Here is a 21,163-nt window from a genome sequence, read left to right on the forward strand (position 1 = left end):
ATTACAACTTTCTTATCTTTTATTATCATTAAGGTGGGGGCGCCAACATATTGTTTGCTTACATTAAGATATGTCTAGAACCGGCCCTGACAATACTACATCATAATCATCATTGAGATAATTACGCTATTTAAAATTATGTTGTAACTTTTGTAACTTGTAATACGGTACCTAAACTGCTACTTCAAGAAGAGATGGTATCTTTGCAGAATCACGGCTTCTTTCCTTGTTTGAGACATACGTTTGTGCGGGGGCAGAAAGTTATTTAGAGCACAGGGGCGCACAATATATAAATACGGGCCTGGTCCTTCGTAGCATCAAGACACACGTTGACATAAAAGATTAGCATTATCATATCAAATTATATAACATTGTGGTCTACTTATATGAAAAACACCAATTTCAGTACTACCTCTCAAGATTCATAATGTTTTCAGAATCATAAATGACTTTTCATATCTACAGTTCTCCAAATATCCAGAATAACATTTCGTTTTAAGATAGACTATTCCTACTAATAAGCGTGAAAATTAGTATAGTTTTAGGCTTAAAATTAAATTATTTTGAGCGAAAGTTAACTCATGCTTGTTGCTCAAAACATGAGTTACCAATCAGTGAAATTCAGTAAAAGTAAGATGGGCCAAGCATCATATCTTCAAACACTTACAGTAAAATCCTTAAATATAGTGTCCTAATTGTGTACGAGGCACATCCAGGAAGTAACTTTCCCACGCGTTCCATAGCTTAGAAACCCTACGTTGCGCGAGGTGACTGCGTGTATGTAAGAGAGTAGGGTCCTAGCATGGCGCATGCGCCAGCGAAACTTCTCCAGTGCTCTCAGTAACGTCGTGGCAATGGTTGAAGATGAACATTCCCATTCCAGCTACGATCGAGTGTGAAATACGAGCAGTGTTAAAGTTTTTGAATGCACAGGGCATAGCGCCCATTGAAATCCATCGTCAGCTGTGCCAGGTCTATGGGTCTAAGGTCATGAACAAGCAGATGGTGCGTTGCTAGTGTAGACAGTTTGCAGCAGGACGTCAAAAGTGCATGATAAGGAGCGTAGTGGGAGGCCAACTGTCATTATAGACGGTCTTGTGGACCTTGTTCGGGAACGCACCATACAGAATCGTCGCTTCACAATAACGGAACTCAGCGGTCAGTTCCCGCAGATTTTCCGCTCCTATTGCACACCATTGTAACGGAGCGCCTGTTGTTCACGAAGTTGTGTGCCAGGTGGGTGCCAAGCAACTGACTCCAGAACACAAAGTAGGGCGCATGGGATCAGCATTGACATTTTTGCAACGATACCACGATAAGGGAGAAGAGTTTCTGGACCGGATGATCAGAGGGGGTGAAACGTGGATTGCTTACTGGACTCATCATGCACATCTTGGCGTCCTGCTGCAAATTGTCTACACCAGCAACGCACCATCTGCTTGCTCATAGCGTTAGGCCCATAGACCTGACACAGCTGACGATGAATTTCAATCGGCGGTATTTCCTGTGCATTCAAAAACTTTATCACTGCTCGCACTTCACACACGGTCGTTCCGCTGACGCATGCTCATGCTGTCTCTCACGTCCATGTAATCGCTTCACGCTAAGTACGGTTTCTTAGTTATAGGACACGTGGGAAAGTTACTTTCTGGATGCGCCTCGTATGTAACTTACAGCCTCCACACAAACAGCCTTGCATTGTGCGCCATTGAAGTCATCAGTGCAGCGCGCAAGCTCTTCAAAATTGACATCAGGACTTATGTTCATTTTACGTGAATGTATTTGCATAATCCGTGCCCTTGCTTCTTCATTAGGAGCAGGAAACTCTATCTTCCGATCCAATCTCCCTGAACGTAGCAGCGCAGGGTCCAAAATGTCTTCTCTGTTTGTGGCTGCAATTACCTGGTTAAAAAAAAGAAAAAAGTATCTTATAGTGCATAGTCGTAAGTCGATTATTAAACAAAATTAACTTTAATTCTTAGAAATCTAAAAGTTATATGAGTATTCAGAAAGAACCGAACTTCCTAAATGTACTGATACTTACCGTTTGTGGAGAATATTCAAATTTATCTCCTTCAAAATGGTTTTATTTTTATTTTTTTTATTATTTTTTTTTACCATTAATACGTACCGGTACATCGTGCCCAGCACGTTTTTCACTGCTGAAACGCACCTTTTTGGAAGCCTAGAGCAGGGAGCAAAATTTCAGTAAGACGCACTCGTCAATCCAAAACTGGTAGTCGCCAGTATCTCTCATGTACAAATTATGAGAGGTCCCCCTCTCCCACAAAGTAAGAGATTACATCAGGGCATAAAATTTCATAACCAGACAATTCGATTCAGGATAATCAATTTTGACTTGGATAATTCATATCAGTGACAATTATTTTCTCATTCAGTGACAATTATTTTCGTGCGAAACAGAAACTGTGCAGCCCTCTGAGTTTACGCAGAAACCATTCCTACTGAATATTGGTCGCCAGCTCTAAATTTCTAGTCGCCAATGGCGACCAGAAATTTTGCGCCCTGGCGTAGAGATCTTGTAGCAAATATTTTTATCTTTTCTTCGGACTGTAAACGTCGATCTTTCATGATAAGTCAACTTAAGGAATAGAAAGAAGTCTGCAAGTGCCAAATCAGGCAAGTGGGGTGGTTGGAATATTATAGTCGTATTGTTCGCCAAAAACGCTCTAATAAGGAGCGCAAAATGGCTAGAAGCCTTGTCATGACGCAGCATCCATATTCCATTTTTCCAAGTTTCCGGTCTCTTCTTCCTCAAACGCCGTATCAATTCCAAATAATAGGCAATTCTTTGTTGATGGTTTGTCCACATGGGTTGTATTCACAATGAACCACAAAAATCAAAGAAAACAATAAGCACCATTTTAACGATTGAGTGGTGTGCTTTTTTGGGATTTGGCGAAGATTTTCCCACTCATTGGGACGACTTGGTCTTTGTTTCAACATTATAGCTATAGAACCAAGTCTCAACATCTGTTATTTTTCTATAATTTTTTCTAGAAGCTATAGTCTTCATTTGGACGATTCAAAACTTCTTCATAATTTCTACATTTGTTTCTTTTTGTTCATTTGTTAGCTATCGTGGAACGAATTTTGCAACAACATGATAAATATTTAGCTTTTTAACTAAGATCACAAGACAGAACGATTTGTTGATTTCCAATTCCGTAGCCATCACACACATTCTTAACGTGAACGACATCACGCACGTCTTCGAGAGATGTTTTTCCTGGTTTGAAACGCTGAAAACTCCCATACTTCTGGGTTCGGCTCACACATTCTTCCTCGTACATTTCCTGCAACATTTTAAAACTTTCTGTAAATCTCTTGTCCAATTTGAAACATAATTTGATACTTGCTGCTCTTCCAAAATCTTCATATTCATAATCAGCGGCGTAAATTTGTCTTCAAAATTGGGGGAGTGGGGTAAGACCGTCTTTATATATATATATATATATATGAAATATTTATGAAATTGACGAACAATGCTGTGGAGGATCAGAAAGCAGAGTTGTCTTCAACATTGGGAGGCGGGCAGATTTGAGGCTTATTCTAGGATTACATCAATTTCATCTTACTTTTCTTTGTGCCAATCGGACACAAATCATAACGTTTCTTCAAAAAAAAAAAAAAAAAAAAAATCAAATCGGATTATTGGGGGGGGGGGCAGTCCTTCTCAGTTCCAAGATTGGGAGGACATGTCCTCCTCATCCCTCGGGATTTGCGCCAGTGTTCATCATAACACAATATCGCCACAAATGCGGAACATAACTTCATTCCAACACTCGTATTCTCACAATGACACAAGGGAGTATGATGCAATTACCATTATAACGTTTGGGAAGAATTCCACTACGGCACGCTGGCAAGCAGAAAGTCATGGACATTTTTGTTGATGTATTTACTGAAAGTTCAGTTTCTTTCTAGACAGACTTTGCATATTTCTACCTTTCATAATCTGTTTTCTTCTTACTCGACTGCATCAAAGCTAAAAGAAGGGTAGTGTTCCTTCACGTGTATGCATGCATGTATAATTATTAATTTCTTTTCTGCTAATAAATCTAAAAGCCTTGATAGCAGTGATGATTTCAGGGAGTGGCCATCCCCATTCGAGACAAATTTTCGATCGTGCTCAACGTGGGTTGCCAGTAATTTCATAGTTCTTCTTTCTTGTGGGGCCGCGGTGGCTCAGTGGTAGAGCGTTCACCTCTGATGCTTGAGGTCCCGGGTTCGATCCCAGCCCCCACCAAGTGAACCTTGTGGTGGACAAACACCATGTGCGTGGGTTTCCTCGAGTATCTTCCGTTTCCTCCCACTTTTTTCATTCCACCATATCATTCATTACTCATCATCATTGTCTCCTTTAGCCTAACCGTGGGATGTAAAACTCAACGATTTCATTTCTTTTTTTTTTTTAATTTCTTGTGAAAGTCTCCGTGGAAGAAATTCTCTGAAATCATCACTGCTTGATATAGTTCGATGATCGAAACATCGATAGATTTATCGTAATTTCAGGAGAGATGCTGGGCACATATTCTTACATAAAATTGTTCGATTTCCGGAGGGGGCACTCGGTTGAAAAAGTGTAAAACGCTTTTACAGGCCAGCTACCCTGGGTTTTCCTCACTCACACCAGGCAAATGCCAGGGTGGTACCTAACTTATAGATCCCAGACCGCTTCCTTCCTTCCCTTTCCCCGGGTAGTGTGCACACCGAGGGACGTTATCCCTCAAAATGTGACGGGCTAAATAGCCATAGATGCCGAAAGCCCAGAAATCTAAATCCTACCTCCTTACATAAAATTCATTGAAGAAAATCATATGTATCAATAAAATGTTTTGTGGCGAGTCTCAAATGATGAAAGTAAGTCTCGCATATTGGGTCTTCCAGGTGACATAGACTGGTGAAACTTGAACCACAATAGAAAGTAGCACTACAATAAGACATGCGATTAGAAGAACAAAAGTGACACTTTTATACAGAAACAATAACTTTCACTAATAGCACTGCAAATCATAATGCTCTTCTCACGTTATAGAATGAGTGAAATGGCCCTTAAAAGGATGTGTCATCACCGCAGACAGTGATGCATGCTCTGCAATGTGCTCCCATGGAGCTCACAAAGTTATTAATGAGTTGTTGTTGTATAGATTTCCGTTACTCAAGCATCGCTGTTGACAATTGCTAGATGGTTGTTGGTACGTTTGCATGTGATGCAAGACATTTCCCAGTAGCATCTCAAACATACTAGATAGGTTTCAAGTCGGGTGAGTTGGCAACACCTAGTCTATTCACTGAACATCCACTCGTTCCAAGTGTGCAGCTACCTGCGCTGTTTGATGCGGTGACGCATTATCATCCATAAAGAAGTTGAAGCCGATTCGTAAAGACGCAAGTAGAAAAGGAGTATAGTGTCACGATAATGTTGACTGGTGAGTGTACCGCATTCAAAAATTGGAAGGTCGATGTGCTCATGCAAAATTATACCTCCCCATACAAAAACACCGGACAACTAAAATAATCATGTTTCGAAAATGTTCCTAGGTTCTTTGCGTGTTCCCAACTCTCTCCAGATGAGTGTACATCCAGAATCACAACTCAATCTGTTCTCCTGGGGAAAGAGAACACAACCTCATGCCTCCTCGATCCAAACTTGCTGTTCTTGGCACCATCACAAACGGTGCTGCCGATGTGCGAGTGTTAACGAACACAACGTAATAGCCGTCCATCAAAGGAATCATCATGGATTGGGTGACTAGCAGTTTACTTAGATGTGTTTGCAATTGCACCCGCTGTTTGCTGTCGGTCCCTTCTTGCCTGTTACACAATGTAGCGGTCGTCCTCTGCTGTAGTTGACCGTGAAAAACCACCACTTCTCATTCGCACAGAATTGCATGTGACTCAGAATACTCATGCACAAGAAACAATTCTGTGTGTAATACCACAATCTGAGACACAATCGTCATACTTCATCTTTCTTCCAGTTTCCCGACAATTATTACCCGTATGGAATCAACCAAATGTCCCCTGATGTTGTTCTAAGAAACTCCACCACAATGCAGCTTAACAGTTCTCAGACTGGTACACGCTGTTTGATCCCTTTCATTCAGCTATTAGAGATTGTGATAAGCACTTCTACTGCCGTTACTGATTATTGCCTATGTATTAGTTTGTATTTTATAAACAAAATTTAGTAAAATTTATTTCTACAAAGTATAAAAACATCCTATGAAATTATCTTAGTTCGTCGTCCCCATACTATAGGCCTACTAGTGAATATTTAAGGAGGCTCGATTCTGACCAAATGGTACATGACGCGAAAAACTTTTGTCTTGGCAGGTTCGTCTTTGCTCTTATAGTGCAAAAGTCAGAAATGCTTATTGTTGAAACAGGCTCCCCCCCAAAAAAAAATGTCCAGGACGGAGAATTGAAATGTGAGGAGGCTGCATTGCAGGGGCGTCATTTAGGGGGGCAGGGAGGGGCGTTTGCCCCCCCTGAGTTTGAGATGTATATAGATTTTTATCAATAGTATAGTAGTAAATCAGTGAGAAACGCGAAATTTTACTAATATCAAGGGGTCTTGCCCCCCCCAAGCAAAATGTGAAATGACGCTCCTGCTGCATTGGGATAGTATTTTGGTATAGGCTCTCTCGGCAATTTAACAATTTAATATTTCTCAGCTCCAAGCAGGGGCGTCATTTAGGGGGGACAGGGAGGGGCAATTGCCCCCCCCTGAGTTTGAGATTTCTATAGATTTTATCATAAAATAGTAGTAAATCAGTGAAATACGCGAAATTTTACTTATATCAAGGGATTTTGCCCCCCCAAGCAATATCTGAAATGACGCTCCTGGCTCCAAGGGCGATTACCAATTACAGGGAAGGCAAAGCCCTCCTGAAGGTACGGTTGGGAGAAGAACTATTGGGACATGCTAGTGTTGTGAAAGAAGCTACTAGCTGTTTTGATGCAGAGTCACGAGTCAAAAATAATCACTCATCCGATTGCTTGTTAATCACATTGAATCACCACATACACACACACACACAAGGAAGTATGCAGTAGGTGGGTCTTGAAGGTCTAGATTCCTGGGATCCCGACTTTTCTGCAAATGTAGTCTACTTTCTGTGACTATTCTTTAAATTTTAATATAATTTATCTTCATTGAATGTGGTTCCTTTCGAAATAAATTGTTGCTTATGTCCATGTGAAATAACTAGCAACCAATGGAAAATGCTTATCAGCCCTATTTAGAAAGAAGGCTGGGACACGTCACTTTAATTCTCCTAAACTGTGCCAAATAATCAAGGTTACTTCAAATAATGACTCAAAAGATACGGTAAGGTCTTCGTAAATTTCATATAGCCTCCCTTAAGAATTCTTATTGCCAGCGGACCTTCTAGTTAAGTATACTAACCAAGTATTTGGTGTGAATTTTATTAGAATGAACCTAATAAATATAGTGTCAATTCGATTGACACATTGAAATGGATTTTTTAAAAAAAAAAAAAAGCTTGGCAGAAATAAGTACAATATTATCTTATACTTTTCCAATTTCAATATAATTAAAATTTTCTGTTCGATATGGAAGATTTTAGTACATTTAAATAATAATAATAATAATAATAATAATAATAATAATAATAATAATAATAATAATAATAATAATAATAATAATAATAATAATGAAAACTCGGCCCGCGTATACTAACCGTAAGATTTGATTTCACTCGGAGACAGGCCGGTAGCCAGCCGAAAAATGTAGGGGGGGCCCGGCTGAAGTTAGGGGGGGGGGATCCAACCATTTATAGTTCATCACCATATTATAGTGCATTTGCAAGCCTACCGTGAAAATTTTATGAAGGACAGCGAAAATTTAGGGGGGCAGCCCCCCTAGACCCCCCCTGGATACGGGCCTGCTCGGAGATCGGGTAAATATTCAACTAGTTGACTGACAAATAACACTATGAATATTATATCCAACATTCTTCAGACAATGGTGAAACACACATCCACTGCTTGTTCCCTTGCTAATCTTAATCAGAAATTTACCAGACGATTGTAACTACTTTGCAACTACTTTTCACATTTGTACTTTGTACCTACTCTACTAGAACGTACCTTGATATCTGTACTACTGCTGAAACCATCCAATTGATTTAGAAGTTCCAACATTGTTCTCTGAACTTCTCTGTCACCAGCCTTCTCAGAATCAAAACGTTTTGTGCCTGAAGAAAACAGTTTTAAATTTTAATGTAAAATTATCACATTCATACGGTTTGTCTGTTTTCTCGTGGGCATTTCTCGTTCCACACAGAATTCTAGAATGTCAGTAAAACTAAATCAACTAGCTCAATAGCGGTAATAAGTAGGTTCAATATTTACTTTACGGTTATTTGCTGATGTTGCTAATACTTCTATAAAAGCGTTGAAATTGTCTGTATATCTGAGTGAACAGCGGGGCTGATTAATTTGAGCATTATCACATGTGTTCATTCTTATTACCTAATTTATATTATATGAAGAGCCTATATTGAATGTCAAAACTAATGCATACTTCAGAGTGTTTTCAATATTTTATTTTATTTTTCTGAATATTTGTGAAGAATGATATATAAATAACTACAGAACTTGAAGGCGTATTATTGTTTACCAATTATCAATTTTTTAACAGTTTGATGCCAAAGTCATTTGAGGGTACTGGTCCCACGAGGCCAATACAATTTTTTCTTACCTTTGGCTCGATTATGAATAGTTATATCACATTTTTGTCGCGATATTTTGTTTCTCCCGAAAATGTACCAATGGGAACCAAGCACCATATGTAATGCTCATGGTCTCTCACAGTAATTTGTGACAATGAGTATCATACATGATGCTCAAGAACCTGCATAGGTTAGTAATTTGTGAAATCAAAAATGAGCATCATCTGTGGTGTTCATGGCCCCGCAGAGAAATAAGGTGAGCACCACATATGATTCTCATGGCAGTTTAAAAAGTTTCGGGATATCAGTTTGTCGCATTACAGAATACAAATACGTCTCATGAACTACATGAAATATGCAGGCTTTCCAATGCTCCTACATTTCCTATTTTTCCTATATATTTGCGTCTCTTCCTATAAACTCTTATATTTCCTATATTTTAACGAATCCTCCTATATTTTAGTGAGATTGCTACTTCTACTTGTGAAAATAACATAACAGCATTAATAGATGCTGTGCAGAGTGCCTGGAGAAAGTATAAAGATTAACTTACTTAAAAGAGTGCAGATCCAAAGAGGTCGCAGTGGCAAAGATTTTCAGAGAAGAAAGTGCGTTAATAAATGCTAAGCAAGAAGCTATATCAAAGGAAGTTTCAAAGAGTAAATCTCTGAAGAAAAATGAAATGGACGGAACAGTACAGAGGGAAATGGAAGTAGCTACTAGACTGATGAAAGATGCTCAGACAAGCGTATCTTCTGCGCTATCAAAAAAGGACACGGCTGACGTCAGTGTTGTCCATGCAATGATCCAGACTGTATTCTTGAAGATGAATGAAGTACAGAAAATTCAAGAAGAGCAGAACAAAGAGAAACGAAAGATAGCAAATAAGCATATTCAGGCACTGAAGAAAATGAAAGTTACACTGAAACACTTACTGTTGTATATATTTCCGTAGATGCACTAAGTTCTGTGTGCAATTGGTATTTAGATACTTAACAAACCAACGCTTCGTATCATGTGTTTTGTGATTTTTTAAATGAATTTTCTATTGATTTTTACAACTTATGTATATTATTTTTTTAAAAAAGGAATTAACATAGAAATGATAGAATCTTGCAAGTGATTAAATTAGTCACATCTTGAAGACGTATATTTAAAAACACTGATTTTCTGATTCAGATCCTTTTTACACTTTCCTTATGGTCGTTGTTTAGTGCTGTGAGCTACGTACGAAAACACTAAGAAACTTGCATAAAATTTTGCAACGAGATAATTATAATTATTCATTTAGTTATATTTAGAGTAGAATGTATGTTCATATAACAAGGTGTAATTTCCATGTTTTTTTTAAACTTCTACCTATTGGATAATTTCCATGTGATTTTTTTAAATTATTTCTACTTATTGGATAATTGAAATGTTTCTTCCAATAGGTAGAAATATTGTTATATGAATTTCTTTGTTCCTTGTTCTTTCAAAATGTTCCTCCAAAATGTTTCAGTAAATAATTGAAATCTTCCTTTTTCACAGCTTCACGAAACCTCCTATATTTTTTCGTCGTGATTTCCTATGTTTTTCCATTAGCATTGGAAAGCCTGAATATGGGATAAATTAAGAAAAGTGTATATATATTTTAATTTGTTCAAGAGGAGAAATATTCAAAATAAGTGTCTTAATATACAGTGTAAATAATATGTAATATTGTACAGTACAAAGTGTTGTAGTGTGTTTTATGCTTCGTTCATTCATCCACGCCATTTTTCTGTGTTCATCATTTGACACATGAACCTCATATGTTCATCATTATTTGTTAAATTTCAAATTATAATCTTCGTTTTAATACAATTTATGTGTTATTTTAGATTTATGTCAATGTATTTTTCTTCATGATATAATCAAAACAAGATTCCACAATAAATAAAATAGAAAAACCGGAATTGCAGATCGTTTTAAAATAACACAGGGACTTTTTCTTTTCTTTTTGGTCTCAGTGAGATACGAAGTGAAGGAAATACACACTGGGGACTCGAACTGTATAAGAACTATTGTAATGTATTTTTTCTACTTCACCTTAATGATAGTGCAGTAATTAAATATGGATACAGTGCTTAACAGTGGTCATACAGAGGTGAAAATGAGATTCCAACCCCTTTTATCCAGTCTCTTGAAAAAGAATCTCTCTCCATCATGCATCCCTACTCAGTGGCCGATTTATGAAATAGGCAGAAGGGAGGAAATTTTACAATTTTTACTAAGAAAGAAATGCTTTGGCTATGATGGTCTTCAGATTCTCAAGCTGGAGAAGGATATTCAGATAGGAGCGATTAAAATCGTTCCCCTTACAAAATTTGTCGTATTCTAAAAATTGAGGCATTCAGAGCACAAGAAAGTCAAGTCCGATAACCCAAAATTGTGAGAAGAAGAGACAGAATTTTTACAGTATGCTTAAGTACGTACGTGTAAAAGTTATCGTACGCTTAAGTACGTGTACGGTTTTTTTTAATCATTATAAGAATTATTTAGAGTTGCTGGACTCGTTTACTCTCTGAAAAGAACTTCCGATAGATATTTTAAAGATGAAATATGGTCAAAACGACCAAAAAGTGGACATGATTCCCTTGAGCACTAAACGTGTCAATTATGAGACATATAAAGCTACATGGCCTGACACACTGCCAAAAAATCACGGGTAGTTTTGGTTGACATGAAAAGTTGAGATTTGGCATGCTTATAGTTTTAGGAGGGAAACGAACAGCAAAAATGTCAAAAGTATTTTTTTTTTTTTTACATTTTCAAGAGGTGAAAAGGGAGGATAGAAAAATTCCCCATATTATTTAAATGGCGTTTTCTTGAACTTCGTAATAAAACCTTGGAATTTGGTATGCTTCAAGATTTTGATAGTATTATCTAACTAAATCTCCAAAAATAAGTGGGGTTTTATGGGAACATGGGCTCCATAATTATTAGTCACTTTCAGTAGAACTGCAATGATAAAATTTGACATTTGTTTAGCCTCCTGGGAGCAAATCAACAGAAAAATGGCCAAATATGAATATTTTTATTTTCTAGAGGGCATAGGGAGGAGAAGAAAAAGTATCCATGTTATTTAAATGTTTTCTTTTTTAGGGTAAGAAAATTAATGTTCTAGGTAATTGGAATTGGAATAAAAACTTGAAATTTTGTATGCTTGTTGGTTTTTGATGGTGTTATAAATATTAATGCGAGAAATATGTATATTGCCGTCCTTTATATTTTTCGATATTTTGAGAATATGAATATGGTCATGTCTATCTAATATAATTTCGAATTTTTAAAAAAAAACTTGCCCGATATCCTTGTTTATATATTAATTCATGATGCTGGACTGAGATATTCAGTGGAATATTGATGCTATAGAAGTTATACTTTAAGATTATGAAGTTATTGGAAACAATATTTACCGATGGCGTCTATTTCATCAATAAATATTATAGCTGGAGCCTTTTCCTTCGCCAGTGCAAAAGCATCTCTTACCAACTTGGCACCGTCTCCAATGAACATTTGCACAAGCTGAGGTCCAGCCAACTTCAGAAATGTTGATTTGGTTTGCGCAGCACAGGCTCTGGCCAAGAGAGTTTTTCCTGTATGAATATAACATTATAATTTAAATTTATAAATGACATCAATTTCGTTAATGAAATATATAATAGGCCTATATACACTGCTCCACAAAACTTAAGCAACTCGAAGAAAGTGGCAGAAAATAAAACGACACGATCACTGCACCAAGTATAATGAACAAACAGACGGTCCAGATGCACAATGCAACACAAGTGAAGACGAACAATACAGTTAGGATGTACAGGGTGACCAAAAAGTTCAGCACTACGATACCTCAACAGGTGAAGCTGGGTTGTGCGAGGGCATAGGCAGTCAATATAGCATGTAACCACCACGAACAGCTATACAGGCACGACATCTGGCCTCCATGCTGCAAATCAGAGTGTTGATCAAGTCTTGTGGCACATGGCGCCACTCCTCGAGGAGAGCTGTTTGCAGGTCAGGGAGAGTGTGTGCTGGTGAACTGCGCTGCGCTATTCGCCGCCCAAGAGCATCCCACACATGCTCGATGAGATTCAAGTCCGGCGAATATGCAGGCCATGCAATACGCGTAATGCCTTCGCTCTCCAGATACTCGGACACACGATGTGCACGGTGTGGGTGGGCATTGTCATCCATGAACAGGAAGTCTGGGCCAAATGCTCCGCGGAAATTGCACACATGTGTATTGAGAATTTCATCCAGGTACCGTTGTGTTGTCAAAGTGCCATGTTGCACAATATGGAGGTCCGTTTTCCCGTCCAGCATAATTTCACCCCACGCCATAATGGAATCACCGCCATAGGAGGGCCGTTTAGCAATGAAGTTTGGCTGATAGCGTGCTCCTGGCTCTCTCCACACTAAAGTCCGATCAGAATCTGACGACAGGCTGAATCTCGACTCATTGGAGAACATGACACGCGCCCACTGGTGTTCCCCCCATACAACATGTTCCTGACACCATGTGTAACGCTCACGTTTGTGCTCCAGTTTCATGGCACACACAGCGCAGGCCTTTTTGCATACAGTCCTGCTCTATTGAGTCGCCGACGAACAGTTTCACGACTCACGCGTTGTCCTGTAGCCTGAAACTACTCATTGGCCAGGTGAGAGCATGAAGCTTGACGGTTACGTTTGACAGAAATTGTGAGAAATCGGTCCTCGACGGCCGACGTCTTCTTCGGACGGCCTCCTCCATGACGTCTACTGACTTCAACTCCATTTTGAAAGCGATTGCACAGCCTCGACACAACACTTTTGTTCACGTTGAATTCCTGCGCCACTTCCACTTGCGATCGGCCGAATTCCATCGCCCAATTGTTTGCCCGCGGTCAAAGTCACTCAAATGTCGTCTACCAGCCATTGCAAGGTGTGTACCCCACACAAAAACCACTAACTCAATGCTTGGAGCCTCGGACACTACTAGGCTGTGGTGTACGGCTCATGGCATAAGTTGTTCACCGCGCTTGCAACGATGCTGCTTATGCGATAGAGTGGGTGCTCGACTTGCCTGTGTGTCTCTGTGTATGTGCATGCCACTAACCAGTGTTGAATGGGTCCCACACGTCACTTATACCACGTTCTCTCGGGTTGCTTAAGTTTTGTGGAGCAGTGTATCTCAAACTTACACATTTTTAAAATAAAAAAATATCTTTACTTTTGATTAGTAGTTATGAGATACAACATTTACAGATAGTTTTTAAATATATGTAGTAACCAAGCAAAAAGGTTTAATATACTATTGACTTGAACTATTTTAATTGTATTATTTTAAAAAGGATTTTATGAGGAGCTACATGTCTTTATATTTACTCTGTCGTTATTTTGTACGCAAGAACCTCAGAAAACATGGTCACCCGCAACCATTGGAGACAAACTTGAAGCACTGCATTTTCATCCACTATTCTTTCTTGGGATACAGCAATTGCATATAGATATAGTGAGATTGTAATGAAACTACTTAACCCATTTGGTTCCAGCGATCTCCTATAAGATCACTTAATATAATAACTCCTCTGCGCTAGAAAATGCAAACGTTCGAAGCTGTAATGATTTGTTTAAAATATTTTAAATACTTAAAATAACTTAAATACTTTAAGTTCTTACAGAAAGTGTAGGACTTTTGCGTGATCAGATACGTATTTTTTAACATTAAAAGTGCCCTTTTTTCTAAGCTCCGAGAGAGTTTTGTTTTAATTATTTTAAGTCTAGTCCTGTTTGGTGGAGTAACGATCAATGATTCTAAAATGCTCCTTTAGACATGTAGAATCAATATGGAAATCTCACTTTTAACATAAGCAAAACTTACAACACCTATTTTCAGGTTACAACAATGATGATCTCATATGAGATCGCTGGGACTTAGCGATGTCTGCCCCAGCAACAGTGACCGTTTTCGCTAAGTCAACAGTTCTGGTAAAGAGTGTTCAGAGTGCATTGTGTATATTGTGCAGTGTACTACTTTTCTGTGCACTATAAATTATTAGCGATGGTCAGAAATATACAGTCGTGCACAGTAGTTGAGATTCGGGAAATGTTGCGAGAACCGAGTGACGACAAAACTTTTAGTGATGGTGAAGTTGTTATTTTACCACCTGATAAAGTACATTTATTTTGATTTTTTTTTACAAGCATTCAGCTGCTAAAAGACCTAAAGTATATGGGATTTCGAGCATCAGGAACGATAAGCGAGCAACGGGTGCGTGATTGCCCAGTGCTGAGTGCGAAAGAGAACAAGATGAATAGAAACTGCTTCAATGGTCGTTTCAACAAGACATATCAAATCTTGGTTGTAAGGTGGAATGATAACAGTCCTGTAACTTTTGCCACAAATTTTCATACAGTTCTTCCTCTAGCAAGCTTTTTGTTGAAGGAAAAACACAAAATTCCAATTGAACAATAAATGTTATAAAGAATTATAAGAAAGGAATGGGAGGTGCTGACCTTCAATATTGGTTGTGCGCCAAATATTCAGTTCATATTCGTGTAAAGAAATGGTATTGACCACTAGCTATTACAGCATAAGGTATGCCGGTTGTCAATAGTTGGCTAGTGTATAGAGGAACAGCACGATATGACATGACACTTCTTGACTTCCGAAGGTAAATAACACGTCTTCTAACACAAAATCGATCAATTTTGAATTCCACTACTCACGATCTATTGTGATAGGCGGCATTCAATTTGAAGGGGAGGATCACTTACCCACTGGCGTCTCTGGCATGTAAAATTGAAGGGGGGGGGGGGTACATCAAAGAATGTCACTTTAGTGGTACTACCTAGCCCAACCTGTTTATTATCTTTGACTGATTTGTTACCTTTCTGCTTACCTTCACGGACCTCTTGATTGTATGTCAAAAGCTCTGTTATAATCGTTTCACAGCTTGAATATTATATTCCAAATAAATATAATTATTATTATTTATATGTTATTCCGTCGTTAGTAAATAAATTAAATTGGAATAAAAAATTGAATATTTTGTACTTCAAAATATTGAGGGGGACGCGTCCTCCTCGTCCCCCCCTCCCCCCCGCCAGAGACGTCCGTGCACTTACGAAAAGAATACAACAACGACACTGTCAAAGTTTAGGATGTGCAAGATAACTATGAACCCACTGTATCAAATGCAATGTAACTTTGTGTGTTGAGTGTAATGTACCTTCCATACACAAATATAAACGTGTTGTCATATGCAGTTGAAAGAAAGCGGCATGGTAAAAAAATAACTACTATTTTGGTAACAACTATTTTCGATTATAAATCTTTGTAGTTTTACCAAAATAACACATAGTATCAGAGATAATGAGCCTTATGAATAGTTTTGACGTATGATTAGCGTCATACTAAAGGCCTGACTACTGCAGGAAACATATATTAGTCGAATTCTTTAGTGTGGCACTAATCACGCGCCAGAACGACTCTGCATAAGGCTCATTTTGTATAAGTTCATATGTACTTCAAAATAAATTCATATAGACGCACTCTTTTTTTCTTTTTGCCTTCACCTTTAAGTTAGATTAGATTTTCTACAGTCTTTACCATACATGTATATTTTATATCACAAAGTTCCAGTGATCTCACATGAGGTCAGTCACGTGACACAGAATCGTAAATGACAAGAATGAAATTTCACTTTCCAGAGTAATAAGAGTTCCCAGTGACGAAGGCTACGATATTTCGATTCAATTCAACAACTTTTTTTTCTTTCTGGGACCAAATGGGTTAAAACGATGTGAAGTCAAAAATTCATTTTAAAAAAATATAAATTTTAAAGTTCTATTTTACAATTTCTGGCTTGCTTAATTTTACATCTTGTAACCTGCAATTTCACTTTTCGTAGAAAAGGTGTAAATTGCATTGTTTAATGTATAACTTCACCTAGCCACTAACATTTTCTTCAATTTTCCTGACTAATGGCATTGAAGCAGGACATGTGTTGATCATATTACTCTTGCTACATATTTATTTGTTTATTATGTTTATGTTTTGCATCATAAGAAATCAAGATGCGTATAGGAACATTGTTGAGTACAGTAATTTGCTAATACTATTGAATATCCCCACTTCGAAAAAAAAGTTACACTAGGCAATAAATACAATAGGGTCGAAGAAAGATTCCTGGAAGAACTTTTATTCCAGATTTATCTGTTGTGAAGCTCAATATAAATGTCGTATTAGTTTCGCCAGCATTCACAGTTTTCTCACAACTGGTATGTCTATCCGAAACAATATACAATAACATATGTAACTATATAATGAGTCTGGGTAAAGAAAATGCTGCAAGTGTTGTATAGTATTAGTTTGTACAAAATATGTTCGCATAGTTACAAAATAATGTTACAGTTTGTAGAGGACCTTATTACTTCCGTGTTCTCTCGCTTGTCATGATGTCAATTTTGCTCTTTCACTTATGTGACATATCTGGAATCTCTCAGAGAAGTATCCAACAGTAGTCCTCCATCATGCAAATCTCCCATTTCGACAGATATTATAATTCATTTCATATCCTTGATATCCTTATGAAAAAGATGCCAATGCTTTTCGCGTACAGTATCGAGATTTTAAGGAAAAGAATCCAGGATGGCACTTAAAAATGCATAGTTTCAAACACATTAAGCATAGAGTCTACCATGATTTTGAACTTAGCCAGTATTTAGTTCTCTACTATTTAGATCTGGTCAGGGTGTCGATTATTTCCCAAAAAGACATGAACCGCACTCTTAAAGACAGTCCAAACTTTCGCCACAGCTCATTCATTGTTCTCTGGAGATCTTAGTCTGTCATCACTTTATATTCTGTTCACTGATAACGCTGTCATCCTCCGTGACTATTGTTTTTGCCTTCAATGTTTGGCAGTAGACTTCGAATAAATTCAGAGCTCGTATTAATGTCTATCTAGTACTTCGCATCCTCCAGCTTTTCCATATTATTTTTGCTAATACTGCCGTCGGTGTCAAATATATGTGAAAACTGTGGGATAGGTATATCTAGTGCACATGAACAGATCTCATATCTAAAATAACGTTTAGATTCACAGTTCCCTTCCTGTTTTTCCAATTTTAAATCCTCACATCACAGGGACAAAAGTAATAGCCGGCGTTACGATTGTGTTACTCTCGACATACAATAGGGACAGTGGCGGAGCCAAGGGAGGGCCAAGGGGGGCCAGGCCCCCTTGCTCGAATTCTTGGCCCCCCTAGTGGCCCCCCCACTCAGAGTGATGCTGCTATAGGTCGACAAACGGTGAGTTGGCAGTGGCTACAAGTGAAACTACTTCCAAAACATCTCCCGACAACAACCCGAACTGCAGAATACCGTTGCAATAATCTGCGTTCCGAATAAAATAGCTCCACTCGTTTTAGTTTGTAGTACGGCAAGATCTAATTCACGGAAATCTGTGGGGTGCTTGCATTGACATCACCACCTGGACATTCATTTCAACCTCTGTCCCTTATCTAGTTATCTCCTTTGTTTTTGACAAAGAACCAGAAAAATAGCAAAATCAGTCGACATTCTCATTTGCTTCGATGTTGAAAGTCATACTAAAATATGATATGCTTACTTACAAGTAACATGCACTGCAGTAAAACATTACACTTGTGTTGGACAAAAGAAGACGCATTAAGCTAGATATCATCTCAGTGACTATATCAGTTTCTAGTGCTACATGTGAAAGGTCATTCTCTCCTTTGAAAACATTAAAGACTTGTATATGAAATTCAATGACTCATGATAGGTTGAAAAACTTAGTGTTACTTTATATTGACAAGAAAAGTGCTAAATCATTAGATCTTTAATAAGTTGTCGATAAGTTTGCTGCTACCCACACGAATAGAAAGATTCTCTTTAAGTAGAGGCATGGACCTATGTTATTTTCTTTACCTGTAAAAATGTGTTTGCTTCCACTTAAGTCAACCAGCTACACATATTTTAAACGCCGTGATAAAATAACTATTTACTTATATTAGAAATCAATTGCATTAATGAATCCTAGTTGTTTGAGGTACTAAGTCTTACATTTTCACTGTTTTCAAAAGAGTAAAATCATGAACAACAAAGATGGAAACATTCACCTTGAATACACCACACACACACACATACGGATATATATATATATATATGTGGGGGGGTGAATAAAATTTTCCATTCATTGGAGATGGCCCCCTCAAAATCTTCTTGGGCCCTTCATTGGCCCCCCTGAAAAAGACTCTAGCTACGCTACTGAATAGGGATGTCAAATCGACCGCAGTAAATCTTTGTAAATCCTCTACACACATACATCATACCTACTGCGCAACCCAGAGTTTGTATTAATTATCAAGCTTCACTACAAAATACGCACTGCAACGTTTCTTACGAAAGCACTTACTTTTGTTTGGTGTTTCTTAATTACAGTCACAAAAAGAGTTAGCGAATTTTACACAGCCAGAGCTGGCCATATTTTCCATTTGCAAACATTAATTACATCGCAACACAGTACATAAACAAACAAACAATTGTCATTAACATTTCAGTTTACATCTGTGTGTGGCTAGAAGCAAAAATATCCAACATTTGATAGGGAAGCCGTGTTAAGATATTGTATATGCTATGTGTACTACATAATGTTGATAACATGCATCTATGCAATTTGTGGAGAAAAGGTGAATGATAAGATTTTTACTCCAATTTCCAAATTAGGAGATCGAAACACATAAAGTATCCATGAAGTTGCGAAAACATTTTTACGTTGTTGGTTAAGTTTCATTATTATGTACAGTATGATGATTATAAATGATCATATACATCTACTATTTCTCTTTCTTACTAATGCATATATCATTTTCTGTGCATTAAAAGAGGTCGCATTTCATTTAATGAAAAAATGGATAAAAAGTTAAATGCAAATCTTTGTACAGTCAGCCAGATAAGTAATTGCACCCCTGACTGCTATAACTCCACTAGGCCGAGTCCAGTATTTTTGCTGGTATCAAACGCCTGGACCAATGCAACCCAACTTGCACCTAACATTTTCAAGCTGGCGGCGACTTAGTAAACTTGTGGAGTACTAAATCAGGGTTTTGCTGTGCAACTGATGCACGAAAAAAAAAATCCACTTTAAAATTAATCTCTGTTATTTGAAGTGTGTTGTCCATATATATAACCATATATATAAGACATTATAACTCATGTGTGTAATGTATTAACATGTGCCAACTTATTGGACCGAAATCCGGGCGTCGACATACACAATTTTATCCACACGTAGCTCATCTAATAATAACCATATTAGCATGGGGGCAATTTAGAGTGCAATCTCATAACAAACTTAATCATTTATTTTTTGGTAGAGCGATTAAGTTGTTAAAATGGATAGTTTTGATTGTAGAAATAAAAACAGAGATATCAGATCAGATAATTACCTAAACTAGTGCTGTGGCCTTATGTCAAAATCAATTACAACTGTCACATTGAATTTAGAAGTTAGGTTATGAATTGAATGAATTTGGTAGCGAAGTCGAATAATAAAAGTGAGTTATCAATTTTTAACCAGCATGTACTCACCCAGATTTTGATTAGTAAAGATTTTAGAGGTTGATTCTTCTTCTCTGATGGTCACTTCAAAACTCTTTCGAGTTCACTACTCTTTCTGTCCACCTACCTTTTCTTCCTAGTTTTTGGTAGCGTCATTTCTTTCGCTTACAATTACATTTTCAGAATTACCTCATAACTTGAAGTAGGAAGTGTTTGTTATTGCCTTAACACATTGCTACATAACATAAGTTATATTTCCTATTAAAATAATGTTTTATCTAAACATAGTTTTGAATTGTTACGAGACTTCCTTAATTTCTTTACACGTATGAACGACCTAACAGCACCAGACTGGGAATTGAGTTTTATTTGCATTTAAAATATGAAAGTTTACAAAATATTAGTGTCAAAATTAATAAAATATTATTTGCCCTTTACCAAATCGCTTTAGTCATATTACATTCCTCGCCGCTTGGATATTCGGCATCTCCGATGTCGATATAAATATTTAAAAATCAAAGTAACACCAAATCATAAATAAATTGAATATATAAATATGTATAAGACATTTCGTTAAAATAAAATAAAATCAGTTTGTAGTAAGCTGAAATGAATGAGTGATAAAACACTGCTTAGTCCAAGATAATCATATCAAACATAAAAACGAAGTCGTTATGATTGCGTGTGCATATTACAAGGTCAATATTACAGTCACAAGAATATGCATGCGTCCTTGCAATGTCACAGGTAAAGAAAAATCTCCACACAGCAAAACAGAAATATAGGTCAGTTTTAGATTGTTTGTGTTTCGTGATGGAGTGAATTGTATGTGTTTTCGAGATTTATC

At 37.5% G+C, this 21,163-nt stretch overlaps 1 protein-coding gene across 1 annotated transcript in view; it reads right to left on the reverse strand.

Moving 5' to 3' along the window:
• LOC145677967 (26S proteasome regulatory subunit 6A-B-like) overlaps positions 1-21,163 on the reverse strand; it is a 95,515-nt gene that overhangs the window by 16,555 nt on the left and 57,797 nt on the right. Inside the window, 3 exon segments of the mRNA XM_081748193.1 lie at positions 1,675-1,902; positions 8,140-8,246; positions 12,164-12,343. Of these exon segments, the coding sequence (XP_081604319.1) occupies positions 1,675-1,902; positions 8,140-8,246; positions 12,164-12,343 (515 nt within the window).

The sequence above is a fragment of the Thermobia domestica genome, chromosome 2 (genome assembly GCF_964235325.1).
Source record: "Thermobia domestica chromosome 2, izTheDome1.hap1.1, whole genome shotgun sequence".
Taxonomy (NCBI): domain Eukaryota; kingdom Metazoa; phylum Arthropoda; class Insecta; order Zygentoma; family Lepismatidae; genus Thermobia; species Thermobia domestica.